This window comes from Ambystoma mexicanum, chromosome 12 (genome assembly GCF_040938575.1).
Source record: "Ambystoma mexicanum isolate Mex_15411 chromosome 12, UKY_AmexF1_1, whole genome shotgun sequence".
NCBI lineage: Eukaryota > Metazoa > Chordata > Amphibia > Caudata > Ambystomatidae > Ambystoma > Ambystoma mexicanum.
In genome coordinates this window covers 646,403,841-646,426,533 of record NC_090936.1, presented here as the reverse complement: position 1 = coordinate 646,426,533, position 22,693 = coordinate 646,403,841, and the positions used below count along the sequence as shown (strand labels likewise).

Below are 22,693 nucleotides of genomic sequence, written 5' to 3'. Positions count from 1 at the left end.
GGGCGTCGGTCGGACCTGGACGGCTGCGGTCTCCACCAACGTGATGCGTAGTGCAGAGAGGACTGACTGGACTGGCCCTCCTAATCTTGTCTGCTTGACCCGTAGAAGTATTCTCCTGCAAGTGGAGAGATGGATTTAGCCACCCGTGGATTCAAGTGATGGCACCCCCCACAGTCCTCCCAACTAATCACCTCCGAAGTGCCCTCTCAGCAATCTCACCTTATACTCTTGAAAGATGAGCTCTCCATCCTGCATGAATTGCAGGGGCGCGTTGATGCCAGTTACTTCACTGGTTTGAAGGCGTGGGAGAGTTCCGGAGAGTATTGACTCTGAGGTTCCTGGCAAGGACCAGTAAGTATCAAGTTCATAGAGTTCAATATGTCCGATGTTCACTCTTGTTCCCCCCTCTCGTGGTATCTGGTGGCGCTCAGGTAAGAGTCTGTATTACCCGACGCTGTCCGGTAAATGTTGCACGTGTTTAACGTGTTGTTTTTCTCTCTCTTTGCAGGTGCGGCACATGAAGATGTGGAGAGTTATAGAATAATGCCTCCGGTGGTAAATCAGGTAAGTCTATGGCGATAAGAGTTATGTTTGTTGGTTTTCTCAGCTCACCTTGTTGTTTTCTTTTGTCCCCAGGTGTCGGAGTTCGGCGAAGAAATGATGGAGGCAGTGCTGAATTGAAAGATGCTGCGAGGACTGGTGAGTATGGCGTGGCACTGCAGCTGGAGATGCGACGCGTAATGAAATGATATTCTTTCCAGGTCCGGAGGCGAGATGGATCTGGAATCGGGTGAGGAATTCGAAAATAGTCCGTTTTCTAACTTTGTCCTTTTCTTTCCTCTTTGTTTTAGGAGCTCCAGATTCAAGGCGGGCGTGGCAGAAGACTGGAGTGGCAGAAGACTGGATGCTGACTGCAGGCACGATGAGAGTTATAGCCTCCAAAGTAGTTCCAGGTAAGAAGTTCCCCAGAACCACGCCCAAGTAAAAAATAGTCCCTGTAATAAAATAGTCCCATCCAGGCCTCATGTTGGCTTGGACTCACTTGCAGCATGGTCTGCATCAGGTAAGTAAAGTCTATGATCCTGGCGCCATAGGCGCCAGGACTGATTTCTATGATGAGCCTGGCGCCTGAGGCGCCAGGACTGAACCCAAACAGCCCCCAGTCGGGGCTGTTGGGGTTTTAATAAATATCTGGATGCTTGCTTCCGGAGCTGATGGGCTTGGTCCTGAAGCCCGGGGGTAGGCATCATGAGAATAAGATACAGAATTATAGTTGTATGTAGCACATTAACATTTTCTCTCCCTTCCCAATGCTCCATTCATATTAAATTAATACTGATCATAGAGCTAAGCTCTCATTAGCTGTTTTGAAGCATTAGTGTCTTTATGTAGTATAACCCTTGTTCGAAACTGCTTCAGCAATGTTGTGAGGAAAGGGGATGTTACATCTTACATTCCAATGAACACCTAGAATGTGGAATGTTATAAGGGACAGAGTGACATTTTTAAGGAGCCACACAAGGATAGAGAGGATTGTACCACAGTTGTTAGTAAGTATCTCAATAAAACGACAGCCCATGTTTACTATCCTTTTATCAGTGGACAGGTCCATGGCTACAGTGGACACATTTTCGAATGGATTATGTCCTCCAATGTATTCCACATCTTTGACATGTAATGTCCACAGCTGTGCACTTCGGAAACTTTTTCGGCAGAGGGCGTCATGGCATCGGGTCGATGTCCCTCGAAGGCCTCCGTCGAGGGCGACGTCACCAGATGTTATAAATAGGACACACAGCGCCCATAGCCTCAGTTCTGTTATTTCCGCGAACGTGTTGCTTCGTGATACTCGGCACTCCTCGTGTGTTCATCGTTACCATGTCTTTCTCTTCGACCCCTCCGACTCCGCGGTCTGGCTTCAAGACCTGCCGGGACTGCAAGTCTAAGATGTCGCTCACTGACCCGTACCGCATTTGTTTTGTGGTGCCTGGGCGAGTCGCACAATACCGATGACTGCTCAAAATGTCAGCCAAGGCCTTGTGGGAGCGTAAGGGGAAGCTTCAGGCAGGTAGGGGCTCTAAGCCTGTTAAGTCCCGAAAGTCCAAATCCAAGTCCAAGGGGGTTTCTACTGGCGACTCGAGGGGTGACTCTCGGAAGGAGTCCCGGGGATCTCGGTCCCGGAGTGGTTCCCGCCATTCTTCTTCCTCGTCCCGGCACTATAGGAAGTGCCGTCACTGCTCACCTTCCCCGTCCTCCTCAGAAGATGGTGCCTCGATGAAAGTAGAATGCCCAACAAAGTCCTTGACTCCTGAGGAATGGGCGGCGTTTAAAGAACATTATCTAGTGATTTTTCAATTGCAGGGCATGGGTCCAGTCGTGCCTTCTCACGAAGCCGACCAGGATCGGTCTCGTACCGTGGCTCGCACGCCTTCGGGGCTCGGGTCCACGACGCGACTTGCATAGGGAGCCTTTGAGGTCCCGTACAGACAAGGATTTGAAAAGTCTCGATCCTCGTCCCCAGCGAGACCGCAGCTACCTATTGAGGGCTAGTCGACACAGACTCCGTCCGACTCGGACTTCAACGCTTTACCATTGTGCCAGCCCACGGCACCGTCGGCACCTGTGTCGATGCCGAAGCCTCCGGTGTTCCCGACGTCGAAGTTGTCAACGCTCTCGGAGTCGAAGCCTTCGGCCCTATCGGTGCCTTCGGGATTTTTCTCAATGTGCCTTTGGAGTACCCGGTTCCCGTCGATCCTCCAAGGAAGGCTAATGGGAAGTCTGTTCGGCCAGTTTTGGCCTCCAGGCCCTCTTCTGTCTCCAGGCCTGGGTTTCAGCCCCCTCTGGATGACATTCATGTAGAGGAAGAATGGTCTGAGTTTGAGGACCCTGGTGAACTTGATGAAGCTCCACTTTTTTCTGGAGACAGTCATTTGGAGGAGTTGAGGCAGACACTCCATGATGCCAGTGGGTTGGACACTTCCCCGGAAGTGGAATTTGGGAGAACTGAGCCTGGAGCTCATGCGGAGTCGTCATACAGGAGGCTCATGGTGACGGTCTCTGGGTATCTGGGCTGGTCCAGTCCTCCTGAAGACTTTGTGCAGGATGATCTAATGGACATCTTAGATCAAGGTCCGTCCTCTGACCCGGTTTTACCATTTCATCTCACCTTACAGAAAAGGTTGGCAGCTCTTTGGCAGTCCCCGAAATCTCTTCTGGCTGTTAATAAATCTTTGACTAAGAAATACCACCCTTCCGTTAGCAACCCCAGCTATTTATCTACTCATCCCACTCTCGAGAGTTTGGTGATTCAGGCGGCTACCGCCACCTCAAGGCAGGCGGCGTACCCTACTATCCCTCCGGATAGGGACGACAAGCACTTTGACGGTTGGGCCCGGAAGGTCATTTCTGCTGGGATCATGGCATTGAAATCGGCCAACTCCACTTGTGTCTTGGCAAGGTTCTCACACACACTGTGGAACTGTGTTTTGTTGGCGGCTGAGCATATTCCCCTGGGGGAAGAAAGGGATGGGTTCCTTGCTCTCGTGCAGGACGGCAAGGATGCCATGTGCAAATCCCTTCAGTCGGGTTTGGATATGGCCGACAGTGTTAGCCGCTCCATGGCTGTGAGCACCGTTATACGCAGATTTGTGTGGTTGCAGAAGTCGGTTTTTGCTCCGGATGTGCAGGCCCGTCTTCTCAACATGCCCTTTGATGGCGCACATTTGTTTGACAGCAAGGCTGACAAGAGCCTTGAGAGATTGCAGACCTCGAAACCTGCGGCTAAATCTTTGAGCGCAGCTGTGCGTCAACCGCCGCCTTTTTGTCCTAGGGGACAGCAATTGAGGGGAGATTCTTTTCGTTACTACTCCTCCTTTGGTAGAACGAGTGGGGCCGCCAGTCAAAGGAGCCAGTAAAAAAGTACCTGTTGTGGTCGGGGAAATCGTGGTGCCAAAGCCGCTCAGGCAGCTGCCTCTTTGCCTTCAGGCACTGCCGCAGCTGCTTCCAAACAGTCATGAGACCATGTCCCATGGTTCGCCGGTTGGGGGTAGACTGTCTGAGCATCTCGAAGAGTGGCAAGCCATTACTTCAGATGCATGGGTTCTGGGTTCCATAGCCCACGGCTACTGCCTTCCCTTCCTTCAGCAGCCTCACGACAATCCACCAGGGAAATTCTCTTTGAAGCTTCAGGATCCGCTCCTTGCGCAGGAGATGTTGTCCCTGCTGGAGAAAGACGCTATAGAACTGGTGCTAGTAGCGGAGAGGAACAAGGGTTGGGATTCCCCTTATTTTTTTATCCCAAAGAAAGACGGGGATTGAGACCCATCATGGACTTGCGTTGGTTGAACAAACTTATCTGGAAGGACATGTTCAAAGTGGTCACTCTTTCTCAAGTCCTCCAGGCCCTTCAACTTCAGGATTGGTTGGTGTCTCTGGACCTCAAGAATGCTTATTTTCATGTGCCGCACAGAAAGTACCTGAGGTTTGCGGCTGGCCACTTGCACTTTCAGTTTCGGGTCCTGCCGTTCGGATTGACCTCCGCTCTGAGGGTCTTCACCAAGCTAATGGTGGTGGTGGCAGCGTACCTCAGGCGAGGGGGGATTCACGTCTATCCCTACCTGGACGACTAGCTGATCCGGGCGTGCTCTCCCGAGCAAGAGTTGGATCACCTCGGTCTCACCTGCCGCACCCTCCACAAGCTGGCCTTCTCCCTGAATTTCTAGAAGTCGCATCTGACACCTTCCCAACAGCTCCAGTACATCGGTGCTGTGTTAGACACATCCTTGGGGAAGTGTTCGCCTCCTAAGGTAAGGGCCCATCACATTGTGCAGATGGTGGACAAGTTTCAACATGCCCAGAGTCTCCTGGCTTTCGATTTCTTAAGGTTGCTCGGCCTCCTGGCAACCTGCATTTTTCTGGTGCCAGAGGCCAGGCTGCGGATGAAATCCCTGCAATGTGTTCTCAAGATGCAGTGCTCACAGTTCACAGGCAAGATGTCGGAACCCGTTCAGATTCCACTCGGTCTCCCAGGATCTTCTGTGGTGGGCCAACGAAGGGAACCTGATGAAGTGTTAACGGTTTTGGCAACCATGGCCAGAGGTGACTGTAGTGATGGACGCTTCCCTCACAGGATGGGGCGCTCATGCCAACGATTTGAATGCAAGCAGTTGCTGGTCTCCGTCGGAGTCCAAACTCAACATCAATCTGTTAGAGCTGCGGGCCATCAGGCTAGCCCTGAAGGCTTTTCTGCCTTCTGTACGGGGGAAGAGTGTCCTGATCATGACAGACAACTCAGTGGCCATGCATTACCTCAACAAAAAAGGGGGGGTAGGGTCACTCCCGTTGTGCAGAGAGGCTATGCAGCTCTGGTTCTGGTCCATCCAGCAGGAAATTTTGATGTCGCAGTTCATCTGGCCGGAGATGAAAATGCAGCGGCTGATGCTCTGAGCAGGCCGAGCACGATCTCTCACGAGTGGGAGTTGGCTCAGGAAGTCCTTCAGGAGATCTTCGCCCTTTGAGGAACCCCGCAAGTGGATCGATTTGCCACCAGTGTCAACCGGAAGTGCAAGAGGTTCTGCTCAAGGGAATTTCCTCCAAGAGAAGTCTTAGGAGACTCGTTCATGGTGGATTAGTCATTCCCACTTTTGTACGTGTTTCCTCCAGTCCGCGTCATTCCTCAAGTGTTGCGGAGGTTACAGAAGTTCGGTTACCACATGATCCTCATTGCTCCGGATTGGGCCAGGAGAGCGTGGTACCCAGACCTTTTAGAAATGTCCATCTGCCCTCCACGCTGTCTTCCCTACCGAGAGGATCTGCTCTTGCGCGAGGGGGGTCAGGTTCTCCATCCAGAGGTCAAGACTCTCAACCTTTACGCTTGATATCTGAAAGGTTGAGGTATAAGGATTGGGACCTCCGGGATGACGTGATGGAGGTGTTTCTTTCGGCCAGGTGGCCTGCAACAAAATCCCTGTACCGTTGCTGTAAATTCTGCGACTGGTGCAGAGATCACAATGTTGATCCTTTTCAGTGCTCCATTCCTATGGTTTTGTCTTTCTTACTTTCTTTGGCCCACAGGGGCCTTCAAGTGGGTACCATTAAGGGTTACCTGGCAGCGCTGTCCATCTTTAAGCAATCGTCTGAAGAATGTTCTTACTTTAAGATTCCTTTGATTTCTCAGTTTCTTAAAGGACTGACTAATGTATTCCCACCGTCCCCTTTCCAGGTGCCGGTTTGGGATTTGAATTTGGTTTTGAAATTTCTCATTGGTGCTCCGCTTGAACCTTTGCACTCTTGTCCTTTGAGATTACTGTCCTTCAAGACTGTGTTCTTGGTTGAGGTTACTTCCGCTCGCAGAGTGAGTGAATAGCAGGCACTTTCATCTAAGCCACCCTTTACTGTGTTTCACAAGGACAGGGTTGTACTGCTGGTGCGTCCCTCTTTTCTACCTAAGGTAGTTTCTGAATATCATTTGAGTCAAAAGGTGGTCCTTCCATCTTTCTAACCTCCTCCTCATCTCCTGGTAAGGAAGAGGAGCGACTCCATAGGTTGGATCCTAGGAGAGCTCTGACCTTTTACATTTCTCGATATCCGGGGACCGGAGTGGACGATCGACTCTTTGTAGGATATGCTGGACACCATTTGGGCCAGGCTGTTACCAAGCAGACCTTGTCCAGGTGGATTATCCACACCATTACGGAGTGTTACTGATTAGCGGGTAAGGACCCTCCTGAAGGGTTGCGAGCTCATTCCACTAGTGGCGTGGCTACTTCCATAACCCTTCAGCAGGGGTTTTCTATTGGGAACATTTGTGATGCAGCCACATGGCCTTCAATCCACACCTTTTTTAAACATTACTCCCTGGATACAGTCCATGGTCAGGATATGGCCTTTGGGAAGGCAGTTCTTTATTCCGCAATCTAATTGGGTACTCTAAAGTATTTTCCCTCTTCCATTTACTGGTACTGCTTTGGGAGTCTGTCAACGATGCAAAATACGTTGGAGGACACAATCTATTCGAAGAACAAGTTACTTACCAACTGGTAACGTTCTTTCGACTGGATGTTCCTCCAACGTATTCCACATCGCCCTCGCAGTCTGCCCTTCAGGAGAATTTCCTATGCAATTGCAGCTTCCATTTCCACAAGGCTAAGTGCAGTCAATCAGGCATAAGACTGGTGCCACACGTTCTGAGGACAAAAACTGAAACTGAGGCTACGGGCGCAGTGCGTCCTATTTATAACATCCAGTGACGTCGTCCTCGACAGAGGCCTTCGAGGGACATGACCCAACGTCATCGACGCAGGACAGCCTCTGCCGAAAAAGTTGCCTAAGTGCACAGCTGTGGACATTACATGTCAATGATGTGGAATACGTTGGAGGAACATCCAGTCGAAAGAACGTTACCATTTGGTAAGTAACTTGTTCAACTCACTAAGCTTTGTTACCTTCATTTAGCCTCTTTGATATCCTCAGGATACATACACTGGTTTGTCCCAAATGACACAGAATGCCGGGTACATTGTATTTTTAATGTGGTAATGAATATACATTGAGGCTGGGATAATTTATAAAATGTTATGAATCTCTGCACTGCCTGGAAGAAACATTACAGGTTAATAGATTCTTAGTTTTGGCTGAATGGTGGTGGGGTCAAAAAATTGAACCTGTTTCCATGTACATGGTAGTGTAATGAGTAAATTAACAGGACTGAGTACTGCCTTCTAAAGGTTTGCGTGTTGTAAAAGGAATTGCACACTATGCCTTGAGGTGCCTGAAGTCTGAGGCAGTTATAGGGCCAACTGTGCCCTTACATTGTTTTGTCATTTCTCACCCAATTTCAAAATATTTAGCCAATGATGTGAATGTATTGAAGACACCATCTATCTAATAGTTGTGGCCTGGCAAGTACTAGAAAAGGGGAAAAGTATTTGATTTGCCATGTTTGTTTTCAATTGCTATGTTACCATAACTGCAAACTCAGTAAATTAGCACAGCTGTAACAATTGTCACCACAAATATGTGCACCTGACTCTATATTGAATGACATTGAAAGATTTCTTTGTATACTGTCCTTAACTAGACCATAGATGTTTGTATGGTGTTTGAAGTGCTTGGACATCATCTCTTAAAATGGATAATCAAATCAAATTACCAAGGGCTTCCTATTCGCTGTGTGAAAAGTATCATTTGCCAAGTAAGTTTTCTAAAGAAATATTTTTTAGTTTGTGAGTCTATTTTTACTTTTAACTCATTGATTATTTTTCTGTGTATTTTATTACATTTTTCAAGGCAATGTGCATTCATTTCTTCACATATACTTCCTGTCACTTGTTTGTAAAACGATGTTATGCGCTTGTAATCTTGTGGGTGTATAGCTGGATATTTGTTTTGTACAAATATAAAATGGAAGTCAGACTTGCATCTGTATGCATACTATGTACCATGTTTTAGTAGGGGAAAAGTGCCTGCATTATGGTGAAATTGCCATTTGAAGGGATTTCTTTAATATAGCATTTGATGTGTTGCAGCCATGACATGCATTTGCACAAAATAGTATGTGTAATGTCTTTCAAAGCATTTCTCCTTCCCCTAAAAGGGAAGACACTCAAAATAGATTGGTAAACTCGTAATTGTACATCGATGTTGCAACTGTGACAACATGTCATGTCTGCAGATTTGTTTTGATATTGTAAAGACTGACTCCTGCAAAGGCATATAACTATGCTTTATGTATGTCTAATGGAGGCAAAAAGGATGCATCATCCTTGATTTTTCATTTGAAATAATATTTCCCCGAATATGTATAGCAGTCTGTGTTATTTGACTGCCCCACAATTTGCCATTGAGTCATTGATTTGTGAAATTAATGGATAACCTCCTGTGAGGAGTCAGGAATGAAATTCAGACTCAGGTTAGCCATGATTTTGGTTAGAATATTTTTGAAAATAAAAGGGGTTGGGAAAATGCCTTTCTGACCCTGCTCTAAGAGGAATTTCCCTACCTAAACCAAAACGAAGCATTTGCCTGCATCAGAATGTGCAAAGTAAAACTGTCCTGTGTCCAAAGTTCTATTCTGACCCTTACACTATAAACTGAATTCTAATGTGAAATGGAAATGTCTTTAACCTGGGGTGGTTTAGAAAAGTGTTTATAAAAGAAAAATAAAAGGCTCCAACTCAAAGGTTCTTCACGGATAAAGGTTGTTGCTCCAGAGTGTGGTTCCCTTCTCCTGCATTCCTCCCCACATTCTGATGTTTCACAAACAACAGTTCTGTGTGCCTTTCTTGGCCACCCTTAACACTGACACACAACTGTGAGGCTTTGTACCTTTGTCTCTTTCAGGACCCCCGGTATACTTTTCTGCCAGGATTTTGTTAGCTTCTCTCCTTTGTAACACAATCCTTTTCCCAATACTGATGGTTCTTCTCAGGACTTCTTTTACTTGTCACAATTGTAGTTTAGTTGCCTGCTATACTCTCCTGCCAGGACTTCTGTTCATACGGGCCTCTGCCTCTCCCATAATTGCACATATATTTTATTTGATAATTTATCTCCTTGATATATTATCTTATTTGTGTTTCCCATATTCGTGCATTGTGTACATTTGCATGTTTTTAAGGGTTTTGCTCGTAGTTCAATTCCCCCTTTAATATTAAGTACTTACGCTCTTTATCTCTCGATTGCTTGATTTACAATTATTTGCATTCGGCGTGGCCGCCGATCCAGCCTGGCGTCTCTGGCTGGACTCATCGGCTCTTACTGGCATTCCTGTATTCTCCTGCAGTCTGCCGGTAGAGGGTCTTCTTCTGCTTCCGTCTCGCAACCGCATCATCTTGGTTTACCCACAGCTTCCACTCTACATGTCTGCTTCGTTCCAGGCTTCAGTAGGTGAAGCGCTGCTCTGTCTCCTATGAACACCCAGGAGTTTCTTGTTGGTTCCTGGTGTCCACGCGCTGCAGCTTCTTTCTCCATTATGAGCCGCCTGGCTCCACCACACCGGTTTCAGCCTCTCTGTTCCGTGAACTTCGCGTAGAGGCATAGCTCTCTCCCTCCAGCAGGAGAATTAGACACTCTGCTTCTGCCCTTTAAATTCCCCAGGCACAGATGTATGCGAGCAACAACTAGAGTGCTTGCTGGGCTTGTGGCCTCCTTAGCACTGCATTGCTTGATTCCTCTTCCTCGTCCCAGTACTTTAGTCATTCTGGGAAAGGAAGTCCAGTTTTGACAATTGGTTCAAATAATGTGGGTAAACATCCCCAATGGCTTTAAATGGTGAATGAGTCCTCGAGAATTGATAGGTGGAACTGGCGAGGCGGTTTCATAAATCTCATGAGGCAGACCCCCTTTGGAATGTGGGCCTATAGGTCTAAGGAAAGGGTTTTCCAGGGGAACTGGGGGATACCATGTCTCACCCGATGAAGCCATTACATCTCCCTGGAGGTTTTCTTCCCCCCCATGTGATTCGCCACCTCCAGGGGCAGGATCAGGTAGCGACTGCCTTCCCCTGCCACATGGGAGGAGGTCACAGCCGGCCAATCAGTGATGACTCCACCGGATTCATCACACTCCTCAAACATTGTGTGATCTATATCAAACATTTGTGGTGTGCCATTTTAACACAAAAGTGTGTGGAATATGGAAGAAATCGCTGTTGATCTAAGTTTTCAGATGCATATAGAAGGAAAAAATGAGCAACATGGCTAGGGTAATCAATTGAAATAGGATAGGTGAGTATAAATTGGTACACTAGGATGCGTGTTTTTGAGAAATGTATTATTGTTTCTCAGTTTCCCTAAACCCGTGGCTCCCTAAAGTGTACTTAAGTTCAAGCATCTGGGAGGATGGTTCAGTGAGTTAAGCGATTGCCTCATTCATGTGGCCAGTTTGTCAGAGGTTGGCTTGAGCAGGTGACAATGTGATCGCAGAAGAATTTTAGGGGGTGTGTCTAAACACATGAAGAAAGCACCTTGCTAAAGTGTTAGCAATTACAAGGCCTCTGATTCTCCCCTAGGTAGGGACTTCTTACATTGTGCCCCCAGAGAAACGGGCGAGTCCACAGTACAGGAGCTGTCAACAGAAAACAGTTAGAAAACATTTTGCATCTGCACATTAGCGAAGTGCCTTGCCATCCCCCAAACTACAGCATTACCTGTTTTTGGTTCTGGGATATCCTCAGTAGTGCTTTGTAGAAAGAGATAACTTGTTGGAAGTCACAGGCTATTTTTAGTCCATCTGTTTGGAGCAGATTATTTTCGATAGCAAACTTTCACTATAGAATCCCAGGTTTCTTTTCACCTGGAACGTTTGTGGGTGTGTGTTTGTTCTCTAGTAGAAGGGGGGTGAGCAGGCACAGCTTCAGTGTGTCTGAAATTTGTAATAAACTTCTATGATTGTAGTTCGATTATTTGGTCCTGTCGACAGATTTCTCCCCATTCACACTGCGGGGTGATAGAAAATGTTGACCGGATATTGATCTGGGTAAGGTATCCCAGACAACTGGAAAGACCTGTGTGGAAATCTGCTCGGTTCGTTGTATGTTGTTCTAATAGTACTGATATATTCGTCAATAAAGATTCATCCAAAAATGCATGTGTTTTCACAACAAATAGTTTTTATTCTTAAGAGTTCGAAAATCGGCCTATGACAAATAATGTTCATGTCCAATGCATTTTGGTCAATGGTGACCATCTTCAGGGACTATTCAAGAAAATAAACAAAAACAAAAAATGTGTTTGATGGGCATTTAAATTCTTAGATTCATAGATATACTACATAGTTATTAATTGACATGGTATACTTGGTATAATATACCTTCAATTATTACCAGCCTTCCTTATTCTTCATATGGGTTAAACCCAAGCTAATCTTGCGTTGAGTATGGTGCCTTTCATTATTCTGAAATACATAAGTGCAACCGCTAATGTTATGATGTCCTATTGGTTCTCAAGAGATAATAACAGTACTGTTGCAAAAAGATAATTTGAATTGCATACCTTGGTCTATGTGAATGGTTGAGTAGGCAAGGGTCCTAATCAGTGCAGGATCTGTGTATTCAAAATATTACAGCAATTTAGATGGAGTCCCCAATGTCTTATTGGAACGAAGTCCAAAATTTCAATTAGCCTTTAGAAAGAGCCAAGTCTTACCTTCTACTGAAGAAAATCCTGGCAGCAGGTCACCGACTCCCAGAGATGTGTGAGATTGTGGGCCCTACTTGTTTTTAAATGCTAGAAAATGGCATTGGCGTGCATTGTGTGATGATGTCATCAATGTGGTGATGTCATCGTGCACCGGCGGCCATTTTGGAATTAGGTTAAATACGTGTATTATATGTACTGTTGACATTGTCCATTTCGATACCGTGTAAGTAGTCCTTTTAGACTCTAATAGTCACATGCCAGTGTATGCGATTGACCATTATGTTGTTGATGTTTAAGTCATATAATTAACATAGTAATTGAATGCTTTTGGAATCTTTGGAAAAAGATGAGAAAAATAAACAAAATAAAAGAAAAAAGCATGCTGTGGAGCAATATGACCAATACATTTGGTTTTGTGCATTTTTTTAACCATATTTTATTGAGTTTACAATATACAAAGAGAAACACAATTTTTCTGATAATGTTACCAAAAACAGTCACCATTGAAGACATTTCAATGAAGTCCTTGGAGGCCCTCAGATGAGTGATGCCAACTCCCACGTTGCTCTTGTCATCTTTTCCTCAATAATGATCACATAGACCTGGTGGATTGCATACCATGAGATATCAGTTTGTAGGGCATGTGTGGCCTGTGTGTTTTTGGAAAGGTAGTGTTAAAGGTAGAACAAGCAACAAGGCTAACATGTGTATCCCCATTTCTCCCTTCCGCCCCTCCCCCATGCATCAGAGAAGCGTATTGAGCATCATGGGTCCAAATACTGATCTCCTAATTTACACCAAACATTTTGTTTTCCTTCGATGAAGGCTCGCTTTATGTCCAAAGCTGATTTTGAAGTCATTTCCTCCCTACCCCGGTGAGGGTTGTGCTCCAAAGGTCTCCCGGGTCCCCAGAGAGCTGTTGTGTGTTTCAGTGCTCTCCCATTCAGCCTAGGCCTGCCCCTTTTGTCTTCTCCTTATATAATGTGTGGTATTCCAAGAACGGGAGCCATATCATGCCTATGTGGAAGTGGGATTCTAGGAGGGTGGCCGTGATGCTTTCCATCTGATAGATCGAGTATGCTTGCGACAGCCATTCCCCTTTTGTCTGCAATACACTACTCTTCTATTTGACCTTGAGGCACACTCTCGCTGCAAGCAACAAGTCCCTAGGCATGTGAGATAAGACTACATGAGAGTCATCCTGGCTTGGTTCTATCCCAAACAAGACAAGCAGCGGTGAGAGCGCTCTGGAAATCCCATCTATCTTGTGAATCCACCCAAGGACTTCTTTCCAAAAAGCTTGTGCCTTTACACACCCCCACCATTGGTGCCAGTAGTCACTTGTCTCTCCATACCCCTCCAACCTAATGGCGTTGCTCCTGAGAACATTTTTGAGAGCTGGTGTGGGGTTAGGTGCCACCTCATTAACAGCCTCCCATTATGTAGTTTGTATTGCATGGATATGGATGAGTTCCACACAGTCCTGTATATCACCACCCATGTCTCTGGTTGGTCAGGGAGCTCTAATTCATCTTCCCATTTAGCCTGAGTAGTGGGTTGCGTAAGGTGACCCCTAGTGTGCAGGGCGCTATACAGTTGGGCTATCTGACCTTGGTGTGCGTTTGAATGCTGTAAGAGGTATGCGCAGGGAATCGCCCCAGCACAGGTCATGCAGGACACTCCTCAGCAGTAGGTAGGGCAGCTGCGCTATTGCAATCCCATGTTGTGCTTCCTCCAGCTCTGCTTTGGAAATGTAGGTGCCCTCCCTCCACATCTGCCCTGCTCTTAACAGACCATTGTCATATTGGGGTTGACAATGATGGACTCCAACGACTTTGTCTCAAATGGGGGTAGCCCAGATACAGCTGAGGGGAGAAGGCCAAGATGTGACACCCTTCATGCCTTCGGTGGGATGCCAGAGAGACCATAACACAATATTGGGTGCTCCCTAATTCTATGTGGTAAGGATTGAAAGGGGGACCATAGCCATTCGCCCAGGTTAACCGGAGAGAATAGATTGTTTTCCAGGGCAATCAGTTTTTTCTCCGGGCTTTCCCACAGGTGGTCTGCAAGGATGCAGAGTTGAGAAGCCCTAAAGTACTCGTAAAGATCAGGTTTTCCTATACACCACCCTATCTTTCGGCAGAATCGGAGTTGAGTAGGGGACTCAAAGTTTCAGGTTTTCCCACAGATACTCCACAAGAGACCGCTTAACTTCCGTGTGAAAAGCCACTGGGAGAATCACGGGGATGCACAGGAAGAGAAACAAGAAGCGAGGGAGAATGTTAATTTTGATAGAGGTATACCTCGCGGCCCAGCAGAGCGCCAGCGCGCACCACCTCTCCAGGTCTGCCTTGACCATGTTCCAGAGGGGCCTATAGTTTGCATTGAATAGGTTGGCCGGGACCGTCGTGATTTCTACCCCAAGGTACCTCAGTCCAGTGGTGTGCAATTGAGAGCCCCATTCCTCTATTAGGTTGGCAGGAAGGGTCGCATTCGTCTGGAGCGTGAGAGACACTGTTTTACTGAGATTTGCTTTGAAGCCGGACAGCCCCATACTGCCTCAAGGTTGCGAGCAGGGTAGGAATCGATTCCTGCGGCCGGGTGATGTAGGCCAAGATGTAAAGATGTAATCTGCAAATAGTGCCAGTTTGTACTTTTTTTTTTTCCCTCCCTTTATCCTGCGAATGTGAGGGTTGGTTCTTATTGCCTGCGTGAAGGGCTCCACTACGAGAGCGTACAAAAGGGGGGACATGGGGCATCCCCGCCGTGTGCCCTGCGTCAGGTCAAAGAGCTCTGAGGCGACTCCATTCACGAGGACTTTTTTCTTCTGCGCCCGATATCCACAGGCCCCCTAATCCCGCCCATTTCATAATCGCACGCACAAAGGGCAATTTGACTCTGTCCAAGCCTTCTCTGCGTCGATCGACATCAAGATAGGGCAGTCCTCACTTTCCTGGATAGTTGCCACCAAATCAAGAGTTTTGCAGACATTGTCTGCCCCTCACGTAACCGACCTGATCAGTATGTACTAGCTGGTGCATGACTTGGGCCAGGTGGTTAGTTACAATACTTGCATAAATCTTTGCATCCACATTTATCAGTGAAATCGGATAGTAGGATGCGCATTCTGTGGGGTGTTTACCCTCTTTGGGCAGAACTACTATTCTGGATTCGGTAAACGAAGGGGTTGCCTGGCTGGTTTCCATAACTGAGTTAAAAAAGTTTCACTAAAAAGGGATGAGGGAATATGAGTTAGCTTTGTAAAAGGCTTTCATCTTAGAGATGGCTGGAGGCGTAGAATTTCGAGAAGCGCCCTACAATTTCTAGGGGATCTGTCAGGTCCAGTCCCTGTTTGTTTTTAATCTTAGGGGTTGATCTATTTGCCCTTTGCTTTCATAGGCGATTGGCCAGCATGGTGTGAGCCTTGTCACCTTTTTCATAAAATGTTTGTTTTAGGTATCGCAGTTGCAATAGCGCTTTGTTCTGCCAGATACTTCGCCATTCTTCCCAAAGCTCACTGATCTGTGGCAGGGCTTCCTCTCCCGGCGGGGTGTATCTGGAGATCCCTCTCTCTGTGTGTTCTCTGCTTTCAAGTCTTTTTCCCTCTTCAACCTTAGCCTAATTTTTTGTGTTCCTTTGCGATTAGCACCCCTCGAATCGTGGCTTTTACTGCCTCCCACACCGTATTTAAGGATATTGCTCCTGTGTCATTGTCAACACAATAATTTTTTATTGCATCATTGAGAGTTTCCTTTAATAATGGATCTTTATAGAGAGTGTCATTGCACGTCCATCTACACTCTGCGCACAGGTGTGGGCCCATATCCAGTTCAAGGAGGCAGAGATTGTGGTCTGTCCAGGCCACTATTTCAATGGAGGTTTTTAAGATGGCGCTTTCAATCTCTGCGCCGACCAACATATAATTGATTCTTGAGTAAGTGAGATGTGGGCGGGGGTAAAAAGTGAAGGCTCTTACATTTGGTGTCAGGTGTCAATTTGGTGGTTGGCCCACAGTTGGCTAAGAAATCGTTCCTCTGGGGTACTGTTAAGCTGTTGAGCGCCCTGTCTCATGGATTCCCAGTCTAGGCTCGGGTTTGCAATAATGTTCAAATCGCCACCGCACACTAGCGTGCCTCCCTCCATCCATCTAAAAAGTCGAAAAGAGATTCACTTAAATGAGTCTGATTCTGGTTGGGAGCGTAAGCGGAGCAGAGTGTGACTGTGCGTGTTCTTATCTTCCCTTTCTGGACCAGAAACCGGCCCTCCACATCCCAGTGTATTTGTTCACTGTGAAGGTCCAATGACGACTTGTATATGATTCCCACTCCCCCCTTCCTCTTACCCCCAGATGCCCAAAATGTGCCCCCTATTTCCTTGACGACTATTTTGAATTGTTTTCCCTAGGCAAATTTTGTTTCCTGGACAAACAATACATTGGACTTTGAACGTCTGAAGTCCCTAGCCAGCATTGAATGCTTTTGCAGGGAGTTGAGGCCCTTAACGTTGAGGGACCCGAATGTTATGCCCTCAAGTGATGCAATGTTGATATATTGAGTGTTACGTGGTGACCCCACCGGGATGATTGGTCATGAGTTTGAGAATAACTGACATTCGAATGGTTTGTGTCCTCGAACCTATTCCACATCTTTGACATGTCATGTCCACAGCTGCGCTGCTTCAAAACTTTTTCGGCAGAGGGCGTTCTGCGTCGATGGCATTGGGGCGATGTCCCTCTAAGGCAGTGGTATTCAAACTGTGGGTCGCGACCCCCTAGGCATCCCAGGGGGGCCCTGAGAGCTCAGCATGAATTATAAAAAATATATATATATTTTTTTTTTAGATTCGAAGAAATGGGCAGGGGTGGCTCACATGGTCGGGCTGAAGCATGAAACTGTCTCAGGCAACAATGAAAAAGTGGCCCATAGTTGTAAATGGATATTCATTCCTTTAGTCACAGACTGGGCCTCATACAACTATGGCGGTATGGTAACAATGGTGCCGGTAAGATACTGGCACCATTGGTACCGTACCGCCATAGTAAGAGTTGTGCTTGCGGTTGCCTGACAGCCCACCAGGTCTGACCTGGCAGGCCGTGCGGCACCCGCGAGCACAGTTCGTCGGATGCACCGGCACCGTTATTAACGGTGCCGGTTCATCCGAGCCCCCCATTCCCATTGAGCCCTGTGGGGCTCAATGGGAATGGGAATCTACCGGTACCGGCACACGCGAAAGGGCAATTATCATGTCCTCCTAACTCGGCATGACCTGGTAATTGCCCATTCGCGGGTGCCAGACCCGGATGCAACTCCAGCGGCAGCCGTGCCGGTTTTACCGTCACAGCTACCGCCAGAGTAGTTATGAAGCCCACTGTTTCAATAGTACCCAAGGGGCTGCTTTGTGTTAAAATGTAAGTAAATTGTGATATATTCAGCAACAATGGTCAACATCACTAACTGCATAGTTAAGTAACTCATCAAAATGGTCCACATTGGCCAAAATGGTGACCCATTTTGATTGGCCCACACTAGCATTTTACATTTTTGGTACAGGCATTGCCCTATAGGCCTGTCTGAGCCTGGCGGCTCATCCATAATGGCAAAGGGCGCCCACCCAGTGGCCCCTCACCCATTATGGAGGAGCTAAGGAGCCAGCCCAGTGAAACAGTGAGCACTCCCTCAGCTGCTTTATCCAGCTAATGGAGTGCTCCTGGGCTGGCTGAACTGTCAAAGGGAAACACTGTTTCCCTTTGACAGTTCAGTTTAGTTCACCAGCCGCACATGCTCACAGAGCCATGCAAGTGCTGGGGCGTTTTGCTTCGCCAGCATTGCATAGCTCATTGGAAATGCTGGCGGGGGCACTGCATGTCTGTATGTCCGAGGGGGAGCTCCTGCGCCTCCTCGCACATACGGACAGAGCAGCTGGAGCAGGCCGTTTCAGCACCCACACGCAGGCCAATGCAGAAGGTACATTTATGTTCATTGTTTTTCTTTAAACATGTGTATGGATGCGTGTATGCTTATGTTATGAGTGAGTGTATGGTGATGGATGCTCATGTGAATGATAGAGTGATTGCTGTATGAATGTGCAGCATCTTGCATACACACATAATCATGTTCATTGTGTTAGGACCAGTGGGGCCCAGGGGACAGGGATGTTATCTTTTTACCAGACATCTATCATTCAAAACCCTCTGCATTGTCCACAAGGCTTTCTGGGGCCTGGGTCCAAAATACCTCCAGCTATTCCTCCGCAAATACCTCCCCTCTCAAGCTCTTCACTCCTCTACCTCCAACTCCCTCAGGGTCAGTCGTTTATCAAAGAAACAAGCTGGGGGTAGAATTCTGTCTTCGGCTGGGGCCTCCCTCTGGAACAGCGCCCTGCCACTCTAAAACTTGAGGAGAACCATCTTTCTTCCTGCACTTATCAGACCTACCCTGTCTGCTGCCTTAAATGTAGCACTTGCAAATTGCTGGCTGCACTACCACTGTTTGTTGCCTTTATTATTTATTTATTGTTATTTATCTGTTTCTCCTATGCTTCACACTTTCCACGTCTCCCCCCTTCCATGCACTTTTCCCCTCACACTTGCGCATTCTCAATGTCACTGGGCCTAGTAAGATCGCTGTTTTATTCTTCTCTGTTCCCCTCCCTTGCCTTGTCGCGCTCTGAAACACTTGTGTACGAGCGCAATAGAAATAAAATATCAATATAAATATCAATGCCTGCCCCCTGGACTACCAGCACCAATTGCAAACTGTTTGGCCATTTACCCATTTTTTGTTAAAAGTATGCTCTACAAAGCAACATTTTAACCTATTATTTAAAAAAAATTCACAGGGGGGAAAACCCCCCGAATGCCCCCTTAATGCCCCTCCACTTAAAAAAGAATCACCAGCCGCCACTGGCCCTCAGACTGTGTTGGGAACGGGATGGGGGAACCCAAGGACTATGGTGGGAGCACAATGAGCGGGAACCATGGGATAGTGATGGGAGCAGAGTGGGGAGAGCCCAGGGTGTGTGATGGGGTGGGGAGAGGCCAGCGACTGGGTAGGAGTGGGATGAGGGAGCCAGGCAACTTTGATGGGAGCAAGTGACGGTGCGCAATATATACTGTCCATTTGGCATTTCTGGGGGGTCCCGACCTGCCCAAATTTTGCTCAGGGGGGCCCCGGCCAAAAAAGTTTGAAGACCACTGCTCTAAGGCCTCAGTCAAACGGGTTTGCTTCGAGAATTTGGAGTCCCTCGTGTTATCTACTTCAATAATGTTGTCTTCTTCTACCTTGCCGACCCCGCGGTCAGGCTTTAAAAAGTGCAGGCACTGTAAGTCCAAGATGTCCATCACAGACCCGCACCGTATCTGCTTGTGGTGTCTGGGCGAGAGCCACGACACGGACGACTGCTCGAAGTGGCAGTCGTTGACTGTCAAGGCCTTGCGGGAGCGTAAGGGGAAGTTGCAGGTAGGTCGGGTATCCAAACCCTGTAAATCCAAAAAGACTACTGGTCTTTCCACCGATGACTCGAGGGGTGACTCTCCCCATCGGAGGGAGTCCAGGGGATCTCGGTCCCGGAGTGGTTCTCGCCACTCGTCCTCGTCGAGGTACTCCCAGAGCGGCTTCACCGGTCGCCTTCCCCGTCCTCATTGCATGATGGCTCTGCGAGCAAAGTCGCTTGCCACACTAAATCCTCTACTCCAGAGGAGTGGGAGGCGTTCAGGGAGAAGATGCTGGAGATTTTTCAATCTCAGGGCACTTTTCCGTCCACGCCTTCGGTTGAAGCCGGCAGGTAACGGTCTCGGTCCGACGCTTGCGCGCTTTCGGGCCCGGCAGTCCGCGCGATAAACATCAGCAATCATCGAGGTCTCGTTCGGACAAGGCTCTGATAGATTGCCAGAGACGTGCCAGATCCAGGTCGCGGTCTTACGTCAGGCCCTCGACGCCATCGGGGCCTACAGGCCTGAATTTGCCGGTGGAAGCCCCTAGAGCTGTGGAACCTCCGAGAAAGGCTCTGTCTAAGACTGTGAGGCCTACTCTTGACTCCAGGTCTGCTTCTCTACCTAGGAAGGAGTTCTTTCATTCCCTACAGAACATCTACGAGGATGAGGAGAGGTCTGATGTGGAGTTGGAACCTTTTCATGCTCCTGGTGACACTCCTGAAGCTCCTGACATGGTCTTTTCTGGGGACAGTCAGATGGAGGATCTGCATCAATGTTTACATGATGCCAGTGGCCTGGACACATCTCCTGAGATGGAGTTTGGCTGCCATGGGGCTCTTGCGGAATCCTCCTATAGGAGGCTGATGTCGAGAGTTAGAGTACCTGGGGTGGTCGGGCCCTCCAGTTGAATTTGATCCGGATGACCTGACTGACATTTTAGATCAGGGTCCCTCCACTGACCCAGTGTTGCCTTTTCACATGGCGTTACAGAAAAGGGTGGCTGCTGCTTGGAACACCCCAGAGCCTCTTCCGGTGGCCAACAAGTCATTGACTAAGAAATATTGCCCATCCAGTAGCAACCCCAGCTAGCTATCCACACACCCCACTCCTGAGAGTTTGGTGGATCAGGCGGCCACGGCCACCTCGAGGCAGGTGGCGTACCATACCATCCCTCCACATAGGGACGACAAGTGCTTCGATGGATGGGCACGCAAGGTATTTTCGGCTGGGAGTATGGCCCTTAAATCGGCCAACTTTCGCAAACTCTGTGAAATTTTCTCTCTGTCGCCTGAGCATATTCCCGAAGGGGAAGAAAGGGATGGGTTCCTTGCTATTGTGCAGGATGGCAAGGATGCTATGTGTGAATCCCTTCAGTATGGGTTGGACACAATAGATAGTGTCAGCTGGTCCATGGCTGCGTGCACCGTGATACGCAGGTTTGCGTGGTTGCAGAAGTCAGGGTTTACATTGGATGTGCAGCCCCATCTTCTCAACATGCCCTTTGACAGCTCTTATTTGTTTGGCAGCAAGGCATAGCTGTGCGTCAACCTCTGCCTTTTTGTCCTAGGGGACAGCAGTAGTGGTGTCCCTTTCGTTACTACTCCTCTTATGGTCGAGCGAGAGGAGCGGCCAATCAAAGGGGCCACCGCAAGGGTCCTCACGGTGTACGGGGACGAGGTGCCAAAGCTGCTAGAGCAGCTGCCTTTTTGCCTTCAGGCGCTGCCGCAGCTGCTCCATGTTAGGGAGAATTCTCTGTTTAGGCTGAATTTCCTAACCTAGTGAGTCCCCCGCAGCTTTGCTGGATTTTTGGGGTTTATTTTATTCTCGTGCCAAGAGTGAGACTCTTTTACCCTCACTCTTGGGCATGATTTGAGTGTGTTTCTTTTACTCTAGATGTGCTTAATGGGCTATGGGGTCTTTTACTCCATAGGGCTTCATATGTTTTTGTGATGTGTGTTACACAGCACCCTCAGTGCAGTAACACAGGGGTGTCATAGCGACCCCCCAATATAGACTCCATACCCTGGGACTGACTACTGTCTTCCAGGGCATGTAAAGTCACCATTGACTTTACTAGTCTTGAATTCTGAACAGAACCAGTACAAACCATCATATTGTGGACGTACTGGCTGGGGCAATTCGATTGCCCTGGGGTCTGTTAGTCGAGGGGGCACGTCTCCGTCCCCGCTAATCGAGTTTTGGCTGGTGGCAGTGGATACTACTTTTTATATTCAACCACAAATATTTCTCTATGGGATTTTGCCATTGTTCGAGGCTACTATCTTTGTTTATTTAATTACGATAGCCTCGAACATACCACCGGTTTATTTATTTAATATTAATTCTCCGGTTGGTATTTTTTGCCAAAACTTGGTTCTAAAATGGCGTTTGTGTTCTCTTCTGTGACTCCAACCCAAGTTGAGCCCTTTGTTCCACTTTTTGGCGGGCTTCTCCACAGAAGCCCTCCAAAGTGGTGCCACTCTGTCTGGGGTACTTAGGAGGGGTGGAGGGGGATTTAGGCACCCTGGACTGAGTTGCCTAGGCAACTCAAGTCACACTCCTTCCTGATTGGCCCAAGTGGTGAGCCGGCCGGCTCACCTGTTTGAGTGACAGCTAGGCTGAGTGAATGGGGGTTTTCTGCATAAAAGCAGGGCTTTGGGGACTGGAACTTTAGAAGTCGCCACAGGACCTAAGAATCCGATGAGGGAGAAGCTGAGCCGACCTGCTACGATGACACCACCGGTGGAGCCCTGCTGAACCGTCTCACCACTTTTCCCAACGACAGAGGAGATCTCCAGCCCAGAGAGTCTTCTTCCTTCGACTGGTGGGGATAACCAGTCTGCTTCCTTTTTCGCTTCCTGGAGCATCTCGTGGCCACCTTGCCTGTGCCAAGCACCCCGGCAACCGGGATCCCACGTTTTACCACTACCGCGAATCAAAGGGTAGTACCTTTAACCGGAAAACTCTGCGGCTGGTTTCTTCCCTGGCAGTGCAACAACCTTCAGCTTTCCTCCACGTCGAGATCTTCTCTTCCTCTGGACGACGCCGCGACTTGCACCCGCTGCCAGGAACAACTTCCCCCGCTAGAGGATCCTTTCCACATAAGGTACCGTGTTCCGCC

General features: G+C 48.1%; 1 protein-coding gene across 3 annotated transcripts in view; it reads left to right on the top strand.

Moving 5' to 3' along the window:
- The window catches only part of SRPK2 (SRSF protein kinase 2), a 1,693,306-nt gene that overhangs the window by 993,170 nt on the left and 677,443 nt on the right, over positions 1 to 22,693 (top strand). For all 3 annotated transcript variants that reach the window (XM_069629122.1, XM_069629123.1, XM_069629124.1), the window contains one exon: positions 8,085 to 8,191. In XM_069629122.1, coding sequence (XP_069485223.1) covers positions 8,085 to 8,191 — 107 coding nt within the window. The remainder of the gene's footprint in view (positions 1 to 8,084; positions 8,192 to 22,693) is intronic.